General features: G+C 35.2%; 1 protein-coding gene across 1 annotated transcript; it reads right to left on the reverse strand.

Annotated features, from left to right (window-relative positions):
- Positions 1-5,378: 5,378 nt before the first annotated feature.
- LOC113112977 (pituitary homeobox 3-like) lies at positions 5,379-17,754 on the reverse strand. The gene is made up of 4 exons (XM_026279001.1): positions 17,519-17,754; positions 11,485-11,611; positions 8,911-9,116; positions 5,379-6,731 (listed from the first exon to the last, which is right to left on the reverse strand). The coding sequence occupies exons 2-4, from the start codon at positions 11,591-11,593 to the stop codon at positions 6,165-6,167; spliced, it is 882 nt and encodes a 293-aa protein (XP_026134786.1). The 5' UTR covers positions 11,594-11,611; positions 17,519-17,754; the 3' UTR covers positions 5,379-6,164.
- Between the last annotated feature and the right edge of the window lie 181 nt (positions 17,755-17,935).

Here is a 17,935-nt window from a genome sequence, read left to right on the forward strand (position 1 = left end):
ATACTATGCAACTCACTTACAATATTGCTTGAGAACAAAAAATGGATAATTAAAGAAAGAAAGAAAAAGATGTGCAAGATGAAGCAGGCCCTTGTGAAAAAGAAGTACTCTTTAGCATACCTTTAACCCTTTAACTGCCACCCGTCCCGTATACAGGACACCTACATTTACAATTATAAACAATTGAATCTATATTACAATTGAATCTAATCTAATCTTGACAAACTATATATCGTTGGAAAGGTCTAAGGCTCCCAAATATATATTTTACCAATGTTCTCTGTTAAAAAATTATGTAGGAAAAGTAATAGATTAATTCATGACAAGAGTGCACCCTCAAAAATCTACATTTTAACAGGAGTTCTGACCTTTGTTTTTTTTTTTTAAAAGACTTCTTCATTGCCTTTTTCTTTCTCACATTTTAGAAATCATCAGAAATTATATATCAACTGAAAACTTAAAATCAAAAAATTCATCTGCTGAATGTACTGACAGGCATTTAGGGTAAACTAAAATATACTTTCTATATTGAAGCTTGTGAGTCAAGTTAATATATTTGTAATTTCATATTTTTAATGATATAGTAGCAATGTAGTACATTTAAAATGCATTAACAATAATGTAATATTGATAAACTCAGTTCATTTACAATTATAATCTGTGCATGCACACAAGTGTTCTTTAAGGTATAGCAAAATATTATTAAAAGGATGATTTTAAATGTACTTTAAGTAAAGGTTTTAATTTGACACTATTACAAAGTGAAGGTTTTAAGTGTACTTAAAGGGGTAGTTCACTCAAAAACGAAAATTCTGTATTAGTTACTCTTCCTCAAGTTGTTCCAAACCTTTCTTTCAGTTGTTAAATGCAAAGGTACATATTTTAAGGAACGTTGGTAACCAAAAAGTTATCTGCTGTAGCTACTGACTTCTATAGGGTGGGGGAAAATTTTTTTTTGGTGAACTATCCCCTTAAGTGTGCTAAGAAACATAGTCACAAAAGTATACATGCAAGATAAATAGCCTAAATACATTTAAGTGGCCTTATATTTCACTAAGATTATATTACCTGCAAGTGAAGTTTTTTTAAATGTTCTTTTACAGTTTGTTGTACACTAAAGGTGCACATTCAGTACAATTAAGCACACTTCTTTTTCATTCCACAGGGAAGAGTGCAAGATAGCCGGCAGCTTCTTCAGGATTTACCTGTGGAATTTTAATCCTGCTAATGTATTACAGTCAGGGGTTTGGACTGAAGCACAGACACTCTTCAGGGCAGAAAGGCTTTCTGACGTAGAGGGGGAGTGATTGGAAGAGTAATTCAGACCGTCATGATGATGGTATAATCCACAAAGGTGTTTGTGCGATCCACACAAGATGAAACGTTGAACCAAGACATCTTTTAGTTCTTTTGTTGCATGCTTGAGTTTTGAAAAATGTTTGGTGTTTTTTTGTTGTTGTTGTTGTTATTGTTTTGTCGTCATGGAAACTTCAGTAATGATCCCTATTCAGATGAGACAGGAGGGAGAGTGAAACTGCTGGTAATTGGGAGGGAACAGCTCTGAGCTCGTATCCTCCCAGGGGTGTGAGACGTTGTGTGGTCTGTGAATTTACACCTGCCTCAGGCAGCGCTGCTTGGGGCTGCTCAAACCATTTCTATTGTATCCATTTTCTAAGCTCTGTCTGATAGGCCACAAAGAGCAATTGTGGCTAATCATGTAATGGCAGATTAGCACCTGCTAAAACAGTCGTTTTTTTGGAATAAAATGTTTTGGAACCGCTTTAGATGAAAATAATTTAGGCTGTAGGCAAACTCAGGCTCCAGGTGTGATTTATAAGGTCTGCTGTACACAGTTTGAGCCTCAGCATCCATTTACAATACATTATCCTGTGCTAATTGTGTCATTTGCATATTTGAGAGAATAGTGTAAGGGTTCAATTGAATTCTGTCATCATTTACACACCCGATAATGAAAAAAATATACTTTAAAACAATGTGTGTTAGTGCAAACTGAAGGGAAATGTTTCAGGACACTTTACTGCATGTCAGTTGGAATGAAATGAATTTAAATTTACAAGAAATGCAATTAGTGGAACTTAAGAATGCATTTTTACCTACTTAAGTAGGACTTAAGGACATCTTTATATTTATAATTTCATAATTCCCACTGTCTTTGAACTATGGTTAGATATATATTTCAGAATGCACTGATAAGCATTTATGCATTTAAATATACTTATTTCTGGTTAAACTTTTATATTATGTTTTTTATAAAATATATCTGTAATGATGAAATTTACTATTTAAAATATACTTACTTCAAATGTGCCATATAGATAGATAGATAGATAGATAGATAGATAGATAGATAGATAGATAGATAGATAGATAGATAGATAGATAGATAGATAGATAGATAGATAGATAGATAGATAGATAGAGGTCACAAAAAATTAGCTTACTTCTTTAAAAGCCTTTTATTTCATTAATATTATATTATTGCAAGTACTCTTAAGATTTGAAGTACACTGGTGCTCATTCAGTACAATTAAACACACTTACTTTAAAGGTATGCATTTAAATGTAAATACATAATCATTTCAGTTCCATATGATATTATTTTTCATTTTACTTCACAAAAGAAAGGTGATTAGTATATTCCAGATCATTTTAGAAAGACCCCATTGAGTAGAACTAGTGTTTTTCTCATTTTAAAGTCAAATTTTATTTATGAACTTTCGCAATAACAGGCATATTTCAAGCGTTCATTAAATACGTAATTTGACAAGAAACAAGTATTATTGAGCCAAGAGAGGCTCCATCTGTCTTTGATCAATTTGTCTTTTTAATAAGTCTAGAGAGTGAGCCAGGCAGACTTTAATTTCTTTAATCCTCACTGGGAACATAGTATAAAAAGAGATTTCATCTGTCTGTTTTTATTTTCAATACTAATTATTATAACAAAGGCAACCTGTTCAGGCTTCAATTACATTTATCCAATTTTCACTTAGTGCCCATGACTCATGAATTCACTATACCATGGACTGAAAATAAAGATCAAAACCTAATTAAATCAGTGACCTCCAATGATATATGCAATTATCCAATTGGGGAGCTGTTATAAAATGGCATACTATTCTGATTGTCTTATGTAAGTGTTAATAATAAGATTTCATTAATTCAAAAGTAGTCAGCTTTAGTATTACATGTTTTGTAATATTCTGTTCCTTATGTTGCCTAGTTCTTTAATTGATACTCAGATTATTTATTGATTTATATTTGTATTTTTTATTGGATGTAAATGAACATGTTTGTAAATCTCAACGCTGTTTTCATAAGCTACTTCTGAGTAAACTGTAATGTCAGAAAATGTTTCAAATTAATTCAAACCAAAATGAAATTCAAATGGAAGCATCAAACTGTATGATGCATACTAATTTCATTTTGTGATTTATATCTGTCAGTAAGTCTTAAGAGACTCACAGATTATCACAACAGCTTTGAGTAACCAAATGTTTTTTCTTTGTCTTTGAAAGCTTTACATTCACTTCAAGGTAACTGAGGCGTCCCGGCTCTTTTGCATGGTGTCGTGCTTTAACACTCTTTGATTCATTGTTTGGGTGCATGCTTGTTTTTAAATCCGTCTGTACCAAGAGGTTTTCCTGCTGGTGCTATAAAAATGTCTTACTTGATTTCTATTAAGCCAAATGTTCATACACTTTATTCACGCTGGTCTAAAATCCCAAATTCCATAAGTAAAACTAGTTCTTAATATAACGCTACCTGTGTTTGAAGGTGCCTTGGATTCTTAGGTTTTAGGATTTTTGCAGGTCGTGTATATTGTAAATGTGTTTTCTATTCGGTTCATATGTGAGGTAAACATAAGGGAGCAGTTGATGTTTACCCTGGAGTGGGATATTGATTTGTAGTGCTCCGTGGATCATGAGTGCACAGACTCCACTGCTTTAACAGTGTGACGATTTATTTTTAAAGGATGCCTCTCCCAAATCCTGTTTGAAATGCTGATCCGTCATGCCAGAAAGCTGTAATCATATGTCATTGTCACAGTGCAATTTAATTTCATTGCATGATGTCCTTTTGAAAACTAAACATCATATTTTCATCTGTACAAGCTGGGTTTACTTGCACTGTGTATTATACATGAAAAAAAAAAACTATCTGTCAAAGAAAAAACTCTTTCTGTATTTCTTATACTGCTTGCTAAATCAAGTGAATATTTTATTTTATGAAAGTGAATGTATTTATTTAAGTCACTCTAAAAAAAGAACATGTTTTATTGTAAAACTTTTTTTTAGATATGCAATTTATTAGTTTTCTCATAGAAATGCTCTTTCATTTTGTGCAATATCTACTTTTTCCCCAGGTTTCATATGCTGCAGGTGAAGGAAAATATGACAGAAAAAGAGAATATATTAATTGTTGATGTAATTATTAGTAGTAGTACTACTACTAGTAGTAGTAGTATTAGTATGTATTATTTACATTTATAGTAATCTATTTAGATATAAAAAAACGTAGTAACAATAGTGATAATAATAAATATGTTGTTCTCAAAGTGCTTGTCTGTGCGTGTGTTTGCATGTGCGTGTGTGTGTGCGTGTGCGTGTGTTTTAAAACATACACACACAAATTTATATTTTCCTTTAGGAAGGAGAATGCATTTTTTTGTTGTTATGTATTTTCACTCCAAATATTGTTAATATAATATTGTAAGAACAAGATAATATATATGGAACAAGTATTTAAATGGACAACAGATTTCACTTATTTTATATATATATATATATATATATATATATATATATATATATATATATATATATATATATATATATATATATATATATATATATATATATATATATATAATTATTTGTATTCAAGAGGCACAAACTTTTTTATTGCTGTTGATTAATTTGGTCATGATAGAAATTATATCACATTTTCTTGAATGCTGAATAACAGCATTTGTCTGTTGTCTCGGCTGAGGTGCAGTGGGAACTATAAGGCTACTATAGCTGTAAACCTGAGCATGCTCCCACGTTGCGTCTCTCTGGGGGGATGCCTCTCTTATACACTTACATAATCTTGGCGGCATTCCCTCGGAAGTACGAGGCACCACACCAAGAATCCCCCCATTACAGGATAGTGAGCGCCACTTGATGTAGGTCAAACAGATCAGTGACAGGCCAATGAGAACATCTATATCTCTCTGCCTCCCGCACCGTCACTTCTGTTGTTTAATGTTGCTATGGATCAGAGGTTGCGTTGCTATGTCACAAGGACATTGTGTTTTTGACCAGACCAGTGTCGTGAGGGGTATTTTCTTTCAAAGCATGGGTTATTCATTAAAACAAATAATCATTTATTTTAGGTTTAATGAGACAAAGCGGGCAACACCAGAAAAAGCTTGTTTTATAACAACTGCACTCTTACATACATTATATTACAGTCAGAGACTCCCTTTTTTTAGAACACCACACAAATCTATTTACTCAATGGCTTTTTAGTAAAATCTTTTTTTTTTTTTTTTTACATTTTCAGAGCTTTTCTTCTTCTGTACTTATTTTCCTTTTCATCTGAAACTACTCACTGCTAGGTTTCGTCCTGTCATCTTACAACAACCTTTGACCCTTGACCTCTGACCTTAAGTGAATGGAATTCACAACAAAGATTAAAATTCCTCAAGGAGGTACATCCGCTTGTGAGGAACATGCTCCTCTCATCATTAAAATACTACATGTCCGAGATATTTTATATCACATACAATACAGAGTCCATTATGTACACCCTCTTTTCTGTACTGATGATGAAAACAGGTAGTCGTTAGGCTTGGCAAGGTCTTCCCCTGAGTGTAGTGGAAGTCTTTAGGTCCTCTTTTGTACTTCACTCTAATCATGCAGTGGACAAAAGCTTGATAATAAGCAGTTGGTCGGTTCAGCGACAAAGTCACGACATGTTATCGCATGAGTCCTGGTCCATTGTGAGGCTCCTTTCCTCATGGAGCTTATTCCTATTTTGTCCTTTCAGAAACCATAACAAGTTCATTGCAGGGTGATGATGCCTCGGAGTCAGATGTGGGGTTGGCTTGATAAGAGCTTGAAATTCGGGTTGGTATTTTTGGAGTGCTAGACGTTAGGACTTCATACTGGCCGGTCCACAGCATACTGGCAGGGGCTTAAGTTGGACACAGGGTTCTGCACGGCCGGGTAAGCAAAGTTGGCGTGCTGTTTGGCCTTGAGCCGGAGGCTGGCCAGACTGGAGTTACAGGTGTCTTTGTACATGTACGAACTAGCCGTGGTGGCATAAGGGCAGGCAGCTGCCGACACCGCCACAGAGTTGAGGGTGGGGCTGTTCAGGTTGTTCAGGTTTCCCAAGTTATTGAGGCCTGAGCCCGGCACCCCTGCCATCGCAGAGGGCACCATGGAGGAGGCCATGTTCATGGAAGGGATGGAGCTGGGCGAGGAGAACATTGGCTGGGAGGACAGTGGGCTTACATTCATGGAGTTGAAGAAAGGAAAGCTTTTGGCTGACAGCGGGCTGCTAGCAAAACTCTTAGTGGCCCAGTTGTTGTAGGAGTAGCCCGAGTACATGTCGTCGTACGGCTGCATGAGTCCGTTGAACTGGGCGCCGAAGCCATTCTTGCACAGCTCGGTTTGCTGGTTCCTTTCTCGCTTTCTCCATTTGGCGCGGCGGTTTTTAAACCACACCTGTTTGAAAGACGACGAGGAAAGAGATTAAAACAGGGCTTATGATGGAAGTACATTTACTACAGTCAGATCAACTGGAGATTTACATCAGTGCAATTCAGGGCAAAACCGTACATTTGAACACCATTTTATTTATCACTCTAACATGTGCTCTTAATATTAAATATAAGAGACAGAACTTTCATATTTTGATTTTTTTTTTAATCATGAGATTTGAACAAGTAAAGTTGCAGCAGGCATAACTGAAGTGCTTCATTTATTAAACTTATTTATTCACTTATTATGAGTTTGCCCAGTGAGAAATGTCATTAAAGTGCTTCTCTCACATTTAGTCAATTTACTATCTTAAGTTTAGGGGATACCGGGTGGAGTTTTAATGTGAAAATTGAAATGAATATATTTAATTTAGCTCTCTTTTAGAAATTATAAAGCTGTTTTCTTGTCGATCTTTCCTTCTGAAAGGGTTTGCAGACTGCACTTATTAAAGAAAAACAAGCTGGAAAGGAAAATAAGAAATTAAGAGCTTTTTTTAATTATTAGGTTTTAGCAGTATAAAAACCGTCCTTTTATATCCAGTATCTGAATGAATTCCTTTAAAAGTAACATTCATAATATGACAGCAGCAACAAAAAAATGCCTTCATCATAACTCTACAACTCATTACATTATTTTTAATGTTGGTAACATCTAAAGAAATACGATAAAGACATAATCGTGGGTATTATGACTCAAAGTTACTTCTGAAAAGGATCACTGTCTCCACATATTTCACAAATAATCTACACTTGTGATTCAGTTTTATGGGAATATATAATGACATCTTTATCCAGCATACTGTAAATGATACCAGTTTATATTAGGAGAGAGGGAATATACCCTCCATGTCCCACTGACATTTCGACAATGGTGTTTAAAGCCTTCCAAAATAACTCAATATCAAATATAGTTCAAAGGTCGATGTGCTCATTCTGCATATTTTGGCATATGGGAATTTCATGATATATGAAATGGCTTGAATGTAGACTCATTAAAATAAAGGTTCTTAACTGGCATCTGTGGTTCCATGAAGAACCTTTAACATCCATGGAAACTTTCAAATACATAAAGTTGTTTTGTTTTTTTAAGGGCAAAAGGGTTCTTTAGATTATTAAAATTTTCACACTAAAACAAAATAGTTAAGATCTTTTCAATGAAAGATTATACTGGGAAACCAAAATGGTTCTTCTATAGCATAACTCTGGATCTCACCGCCATCTTCAAATTTCAGATAACTTTCCAATCCAAGCTTTTGTTTTCCCAAAGAAAAATCACAAGGAAAATGGTTAAGCACATGGCACATGCTTTCTCTCAATATTGATGTAATAAATGTAAAATCCAGCATCAAATTGAGAAGAAGCCTGCACAGGCATGTGTGGTCCACTGTGCTGGCATCAGGTCAGGGCCATGATTTAGGGTTTGTGTGTTTTTTAGAAGCAAATACTCTATCAATTGCATAAATCAATATGACAGCAGAAGCATGCGGAATATGTGGCATAAGGCTAAACTGGGATTACTGAAATACATGCACGGTTCAGGAGGCCACTGATAGACATTAGGAAAGAGGTATCTCTACCTCTGTTGTTCTTTCAAAATAACAACCAAGACTGTGTGCAATGTGACCTTTTCTCTGGCCAACATGAATTCGATCCATTAGATGCACGCCATCTAAGGAGCTAATGACTGTATCGTCATCCATCAGAACGGGAGCCCACCTGCTCTCTTTGGGAGATTCACCCATCAAACTTCTGCTTTTTGTTGGAACAGAAGGTCACAAAACGTTTCAAGGTACAGTATTTCTAAGCAAACTATTGGTCATGTTACTTCACAAATCTCACCAATCCTACAGAAGCTTTCTGGAAACAGAAAACAAAGCCACAGCCAATACCAAAACTGATCTCTTGTGTTTAAGTGTTCCTGAAAATCCTGGAATAGCCCGGGCTGATAATTTATGTCCCGTGGTTCAAAAGAACGTCCTTTCATTTCATTACAGTATCCAAATGCAACATATTGATAGCATAGTTTACATCTTATCTTTTTAAATTATATTCGACTCAGTGGTTTTGGTTATAACGTCTGCAGATTTTGCTGAAACACAATGTGCCGTAGCTATGCAGTGGTTTAGTTTGGCAGGGAGACGCACCCGTACTCTTGCTTCTGTGAGGTTGGTCCACACAGCGATCTCCTCTCGCGTGCTCATGTCAGGATAGCGGTTTCTCTGAAAGGTGGCTTCAAGTTCCTGGAGCTGCTGGCTGGTAAAGTGTGTCCTTTGCCGGCGCTGTTTTTTCTTTAAAGAGCCATCCTCCGGGTTTGACTCATCTGTGTGGTTCTGATGGGACTTCTCCGTGTCTGTATGGGTCACAGGAAAATGCATTACTTGATAGATACACTCTTAAAAATATCTATGGTTTTACATCTACTTTGAACATCCATGAAACCTTTCATTGTACAAAAGGTTCTATAGTGGTAAAACTTTCTTTAGATTATAAAATGCTCTTCACACTGAAATGTTCTTTAGAGACGGGGACCCAAAAATATTTTTTCTATGACATTGTTGACCAAAAAAATGTAAACTTTTTTAAGTGTGTACAGATACAGTTACAAAAAGAAAAAAAAAAGCTTTGAAAAAAAATTGGCTTGAAAACAGAATAAGAAAAACTGCAGGGCCCAGTGTGATGAAAATCGTCCCACTGTGGTGTATAGCTCTGCAAATTCAATACCCCACAGAAAGCGCTAAATTAGCTGGCAACATAATCCTGGGATCAGCCATTAGTGACAGGGCAGGTTTGGGGCTGTTTGGCAAGAGCTTAACTCTCTAGGAGCAGTTCGAACTAATCAGCAAGCTTTCCAGGACTCCACGGGGCTTCTGGGAAAACCAACAAAACATCATGCTGCCATCTCTCAGTGGACAGAGACCCTTTAACTCTATTAATCAGAAGGTGCAATAATAATAATACAAATAGTAAAATATTCAAAGTCACAAGGTCATAACATTTCAAGTTAAATTGAATTAGAGTTTAATTAAATGAAAAGGAGAAACTGCTGAGAAATCAACAACATTGTGGGTTTGCATCAGTGGTCGGTCGTATAAACTAATGGGAGGAACACAGGACTTTCAACACTGCTGTATTTCTTCAGTCTCTTTGATGTATCAGGCCTACGTACAACGCTATGAATTAATTGATATATTGTTCCTCTGTAGTTCGTTTTATTTTTAATCTGAAAATATGGTAGCGAAATATTTTTGTACAGAAAGAGAGTAGATTTCGATCTCTAGACGCCGTTGACTGAAAATAAACGTGTTTACTATTCGTTCAAAATGTCGACCAAAATTAAATTTCGTATCATATTAAAACATAGACTAGCCCTAGTTATAGCATATTTATTTTATCTCTGGTGTTCAGAGTGACGGGAGATTCTTGATTGTGGACATATTTTAAAACAAACACGTTTAATTATAAAAAATTATGATGATGATACCATTTCATGCTATTAAAAGTAGTGTAAAGATACCCTATAATGAAGATTTAACATCTCTTTTACTACATATAGGTATATAGTTTTATAGGTAGGCTATATACTTTTTTAAAATATTCCTTAATATACCCGCAACGTAGTCTATATATCAATTAAGGGTGGATCTAATGTATGATCATAATTTAGCATCTTAATATAATAATTTTAACTGAGTTGATCTATAGTGGGAGAATTTTTTTATTTTTTTATTAGCGCACCCGCTCTTTGTGACAGGCTACGTTTCAAAAAATATATAATCGTCACAAAGCAACCAGTTCTATACTTATTTAGGTCAGGGACTCAGGGCAATATCAACTTATGATAGGCTGAATGCGATCAAACATAAAATGCGGTCCGACAAGACACATGCTGGTATTTTTCAGTGGCCTATTATAGACCTCCTTTACAATATAGCCTAAGGTCCAACGTTATTAAAAAAAGACACTAAAATCGCTTTGCATATTATTATAATGTATTTTAACAATCAACCTTATTTTTGCATCGACCTGCTCGGTGAAACGCTGTCAATTTGCAACGCGTTAGGTTATGCAGTTTACCATAGCTAAATAAGCAGTGATTTAAGTCGATAAATAGACTCTTTGTCTTAGTTTGTGTAGGATTACATAATCCTCTGTCTTGCAGTTTCTCGTGCGGATCTTCTTTAGATCATTGCTCTTTTCACAGGTGTTTAGGTTTACTCAGGCCTACTGAAGGAGTCATTTGGATACCAAATTTGAGGCACAGAAATGAATAATTTATGCACCGTCCCGTCGGCACGTGACTGGTAGTCGGGATCTTCTTCAAATCACGACTGTCATCACTGTGTACATAGAAAAGACTGTCCAACATCTGTAAAAACTAGGCCTGGATTCAAATCAGCCAAGATTATTCAAAACGATGCAACCAAAGTGGTGCTGTTATTACAAGCCCACTTGAACTTGAAAACGAATTAGAACTGGAGAAGAACACAATGTGCCATAAAATACCCAACAGGATGTGCTCACAATAGCATTCAGTCATGCAGTTGACTCGAATGACTGGATGTGCACTAGATACAAAACAAAAAAATATGAGGTTTTGCTATTTTACAAAATAGTAAATTCTGATATAGACACAGAAGCGGCTCTGTATAGACTCTCGAATACGTGAATGCGTTTTTGTGTGTTAAATTAATTAGACATAAACATGAACATGAACTGACCACTGTTGTCTTGGCCTTTGCATCCCGGCTCGTGCTGAGGAGTCCCGGAGTCAGACAGAGACAGCGCCGGGCTACGGGCCTCACTGTCCGCGAGGAGATTAAACTCCATCACCTCGACCGCCAGGCTCTGCGAACAACAAATAGCCATAGGCTGTTTACGTGAAAGATGATATGCATACACAAGCTCAGTCTAGAGATAAAGCGAAGAGCCTCATGAGACTGCACTGTTTGCTGAGGCGCAATGACGCAACTCAATAAAAGACAAACACTTTTGATCTAAACATTTATGTATTTAAAATATATATATATATATATATATATATATATATATATATATATATATATATATATATATATATATATATATATATATATATATATATATATATATATATCTGTAATCAGATTTCAGATTTAATTTTACCAGATATAGGCTACAGGCTATAATATTTCACGACTGGTCAATGTGGATTGGGAATATCAAAGAGGACGACACTCTAAACACAAAAAGTAGACTACTTGCTATTTTGCTAATGTTTGAGTCAATTGATAAGTGCATTACAGTGTTTCCACAACCTTGGATTTAATTTAAGATGAGAAAAAAATAATTGGAAACTCAGTTGAACCCATTTAATAGAATAGAGCAGGTTGAATGGATACAGCTAAACAAAGATGTTACAGGCTAAGGTTGTATACAAAAGTGATAAAAATATTTTCACATTCTGGATGTCCTTCTATTTGTCAATAGACTTTCGATAATTACTATCATTATTATTATATTATTATTATTATTATTATTATTATTATTATTATTATTATTATTATTATTATTATTATTAATGATTTAAATACTGGTAATTTAGATTTTCCTGCGCAAAAATGGTACAAGCGAGATATATTATGAAAACAGAGTTAAACCTAAAAACACGAACCTAAGACAAATGAAACCTTAATAAACCGACGACTAGAATAAATCAGAACAGCTAGAGAGAGGCAAAGATAAACCGATTAGGCAATACGAATTATTTGCATGTTTCATCAAATCAAATGAGATGTATTAGCCTAATTAAGGCGTTTGTGTTGCAAATCTCCAAAATGTCAGTCAGGTAGGGTTCATCCATTTACAACTGTCTGAAGACGTTTTGGACTTTAGACACCGAGCAATCAAGGGTCAGAATTACGCGAACCGAACAGCCTCGTAACAGAGCCTAAAACAACAGCTCGTTTATTTATGTTACACCCTAGAGATTTAGAAACACAATCACTCTCTCGCTGCGTCTTGTGATATGTGATGTGACTGGATGAAGAGCGAAAGCTGATCGGAGTTCAGAAAACGCCACTGAAGCTCGCGCGCCGAGGAGAGGGAACCGAACACGTGTGATTTCCACTTTTTATTCGCTTTCTTTTGAAGGATTGGTAAATTGTTAAAGGCGTAAATAATTGACTGGTATTTTATAAAATAGCCTTTAATTCACTTAAATTATTATTATTATTATTTTTTACAAAAATTATTTATCATTACACGCATGCACAAAATAGCCTACACTCTTAATACAATTTTCCAACTACTATAATCACCTGAAACGTAAGTCCATCTCATGGAGACATGCATTTTCTTATCCTGTCTATCAGTTAAAGGTTACACAAACATATTTACGATGCCTTTTAGTTTAGCCAGTTAATCAAAAAGCATCAAAAGCATCGTTATTTCAACAGGACTAGGCCCAAAACGATCGTAAATAAGCGAGCGCATTGGACAAGTGCATTTGCTTTGACAGAGATTAAAGGTCAATAAAAAAATTCAATTAGAATTTATTATAAACGAGAAAATAAAAGTAGCCTAGCCTATTGGTTAAAAATGATTTACAAACCACAAAGCGCGTGGGCCTTTCATTTGATGAGCACAATAATATTAGAATAATAAATGTTTAATCACTTCCAGATAAAATAACGTGTAATTTATTTGTTTGCGCTATGTAATGTTTAGCGACATTTCCGGATTGATTCTGCTAGATAGGCCTAGTTATGGGTTGTGTATAATGAGGAAAGTTTTGACCAGTTCTGCCCCTTTAGGCTTGACAGACATTATCGAAATCAGACATTACTCCATCTTTATGACTGCTTTCCACAACATTATTTGATCATACTGTATTCAACAGCAGTGTCTCAATACAAACACCTGGCCATATATCCACATCCTAATTTCATTAGTTAGTTGAATATTATTGAAAATAGTGAAAATATTAATTAAAATCTAAATTCATCATTATGAAAGCCTAAATAGAATTCCAGAGTCCTTCATTGCTTCTTTCTTTCTTTCTTAAAAAGTTTAAAGTGCCTGTAAAATCAATAAAAGATACTAATGGAGTCCTGCATCCATTAGAAGAAAGCAGATTTCAATAACAAACAAGTGCCATAGTGATCACAGAAGTGACAGGCCCATGTAGAGATGATCAGTGGTGATAAATAGACTGTTATATCACTGATTTAGAACACTTTCTACACTGTTTACTAGTCTTTTTCAGAGCACCCAAATCCCATTTTAACTTTTGTTACCAGATAATAAACATTGAAATTATATTGCATATGGTGAAAAATATGATGGAATATGTTTAGTAGGTATGTTGTCGAATAAAATATTTAAAAAAAAATGCATAAATAATTACAATCATTTAAATAGAAGAGAAAGTGTGTTCATCATACTTCAGACATGTTGAGTGATGTGCTGAAAACACTTAGGCCTGCTCAGTATAATGAATGATTAAAATAAAACATTTGGATAACAAATATGTGCTTTACCAAAGCAGGGTGTCCTGTTAAATTACAATTTGTTTCAGTATGCACAAGAGGGCATGCCATTTGACTTCACAGACTTTAAAGATTTATATGATGTCTGGTGTAATTAGGCCTAATAAATGCCATTAGTTAATATACACATGCAGTTTATATATACAACAGTTTATATACACGACAATCAATATCACAAAAATATGAATTTTTATACATTCTAAATCCTACAAGAGTAGTTGTAGCACAAGACCTTATTATCAATCAAAATGTCATTTTAAAGATGAAATGCAATCACTTTTCTTTTTAATCTAATAAACAATTGAGGTAACTTGCCTTTTAAGTACAGCTGGCCTGTGGGGAGGCTACCATGAGAATACAGAATTACAATCAGGACTGTGGCCTATATACTTCAACACGTACCCAAAGTGACTTTGATTAATGGTGATCTGTCAGGCAGGCTGCTCAGATACTGTGTCTTTTGGCCAGAGTTATAAGTGACCTAAGCTGGTTATTTCATCCTAAGCAAGTTGTGAATGCACCCCCCGCCCCTGCCAAGACTTGTGACATTATTACATTTCAAACTCTATCAAGGGTCCTCTAAGGATTGTGAGCCAACAAGGCCAGTGATCAAAGACTCAGTGCAAATGCCACAGATGCACTAATAGATTTCTTATATGTAAAACATGGAGAGACCAATAAGGAAAGTGACCAGGTTTTTCAGACCTTGGTTTATCTCTATGAATTATAACCAATTGCCCATGAATATCCAAAGGGTTTATTTTCAAATAGGTAAAAGGTTAAAATAATACTACTATACTTATAGCAATAACATTAATAATCATTTATGATTTATAATGTTATTGATCATTTTAAGCTGTTTTTATTTTTATTTTAATTGTTGATTTTTTTTCTTCTTCTAAATTTTCTGTGAAAGGAAGTTTGGCTCAAACTTAAAGTCTGTCCTCGGTGGCACACATCATGTGTTAATGCCATCTGGAGAAAGGAGATTTAAGCTGCTTTTGATATATTCTTATGGCTCAGGGAATGCATGTCGGTGAGGAAAAGTTTATGTACACGACATCGATCTCATTAAAATATATATAGCCAATATAAGAGAAGAGATAGCCTAATAGAGGTAAAATCCTCTCGTTTTTCAGAAGATTGCTGGATCCATCTGTTGGTTCGACCGAGGCAGACAGCATACATTTCCAAGGGCTGCTGCATTATCTCAGGAATTATTCATAAACGCGTTTAGAATTAATTCCTTGGATTAAGAGTTGATTAAGATGTGTGTCACTTTGCTGTCTGAGAATTTATTAAGGGCCCACTCGAGCCGGCGGCAGATGGAATTTCTACCCAGTGTTTGTAGATGTTAATTTCTCCCCTCCTAACACCCATTTGCATTTGCGTATGTCAAAGCGAGGCTTTTCCTGCACGCACAGCTCCGAATATTCGTGGACATGGAGATGCTCATCTATTAAGATCGGTCATGCTTATTCCATTACACAGTATACGCGCGAGCACTAGTCACGTTCGACTGAGATACAAAACAAACTAGATGTTTTGAAATGTGGAAACATCACACCAACAAATGCTAAATCTTGAGATATAACCTATTTATTTATTTTTTTTTTTTTTACATATTTTTGAATAATTTTAGATATGACCATATGACTGCAGGCTGAAGCATAAGCTACTGTGTTTATTAAAGGGAACATTAGAAGACTTGACCAAACACAAGAGCGTCACGCACTGTTCTCTGTTTTAAGCACACATAAATGAATGAAATGAATGAAAATGAATGAAAAAAAAGAAAAAAAAAAGAGATATTTTATTTTTATGGCTGACATTTGAGCATTTTATTTTAACGATAGCTATTTACCGTTTGTAATAAAAATAAATAGCTAGGCTAAATAAATATAAAAAAATAAATAATATGTTGACAAAAAATCATTCATCATACACAAAATAGCTACAATTTAAACACTGAAATAAAAAAACAGCTAGGACATGAAAAAAAAAAAACAAGAAAAAAGAAAAAAACAAGAATGGCCGCATGTAAATTTAAATAAACAGGTTCGTTTTCCGGAGTAGGCTATTTTATTTTATTTTTTAACAATTTTGACGAACAGAAATGCCACCAAACATTAGATGAATAGGCTACTGTATAGCCTAAATCGCTGCGTGCCATTTTTCCTTTATTCTAATTTTATTAAGCGAATTAAGCGAAAAAAAAAATTCGTTTACAAAATAACTGTTTTCAGTCTGGTTCTCTCTCTGGTGTCTCATGGCTTCGGAGCACCTGCCACCTATCCATTTAGACTATATATACCTATTGCATTAATATTTTCCCTTTTGCCGAAACAGTCAGTCCCGAAATACCGTGATGGTCTATGCAGCGATACAGAAAGAGAAATTCAGAGATATTTAGACATACGTTTTATTTTACTATTGTTGTTTTTGTAATCCAGTATGAGACAGTTGTGTTTATGTTAAAACGACGCGTAACAAAAGTTTAAACCGCCGACTATTCAACAAATTTAGCTGAAGACACAAACTGGCTAAAACTTAACTTTAACAAAATCAATGTAGCCTAAGCTTTTAGTTTAACATAGGCCTACAGCTAATTTTAAAAAAAACATTATTAAAGCCTTCACAAGGCAGCGTTTGACTTAATAGCGTTTAAATTTAGATACCCAGGTTAAAAAGATTAAAACATGGTTTAAGTCAAAATGATCCTGAAATAATGCAGACATAATTTGGAAACATCCTTTCTCCGATTTTCTTAATGTATCAGTGTTATCAAGTTGAACAATTGCTTCTGATCACCTAATCCATATAGGCCTATTTTAAACAGGCTACTCTAATAGGCTGAATAGATTAAATAGCCTATATATTTAATCCTAAATTTAATGCATTTAATAGCTGATTTTCATAACCTTAAGTTCAAGATAGCCTATTGCATTTTTTTAAGTTGAAGCAGGCTAACCTGTAACCCTATAGGCTACATGCAGCCGGTCATCATCAGCACATAAACTGATAAAGGTTACTCCGCAGTCAGGACACCGGTCAAAAGCGATCTTCACGAGCGATAGTCTGCGTGCGCCGCGATCAGACACATCTGGATTCAGGTGTAGCCTGTTGTTGTGAGACTGAGGAAGACAACATCCCCACAGCTTCTTCATTGCATGAGAGCACACATCATCAACACCACAGTGATTTCCATCATGCATAGGCTACTCACATGAATCCCGGTCTAGTGGAGGTAATCCTCGAAAAATGCACAACTTTTCGTACAGCGCGTGTTAGCTGTGAAACGATGCAGTAGTCATGTAGAAAGTTCCTTAGGATGATCCAACGAAAAGAGACAGTTTCTTTACCCTTTCTCTCTCTCTCTTACTGGTGCCTGTCATAAGTTTGAGAGTGATCCCCGTGCAGAGGGGGACTGACTTCATGCTAAACATCTCGTGCGACAGGTCCGAGGCAGAGAGGAATGCCCACCCCTTCTCTCTCTCTCTCTCTCTCTCTCTCTCTCTCTCTCTCTCTCTCTCTCTCTCTCTCTCGGTCTTTCTCACACATGCGCTGAAAAACATACAGTAAATCAATGTTTCGGTCAATCACATGAGATCTATTGCACTGCTTCTCCAAAAAACAAAAAACA

The sequence above is a fragment of the Carassius auratus genome, chromosome 13 (genome assembly GCF_003368295.1).
Source record: "Carassius auratus strain Wakin chromosome 13, ASM336829v1, whole genome shotgun sequence".
NCBI lineage: Eukaryota > Metazoa > Chordata > Actinopteri > Cypriniformes > Cyprinidae > Carassius > Carassius auratus.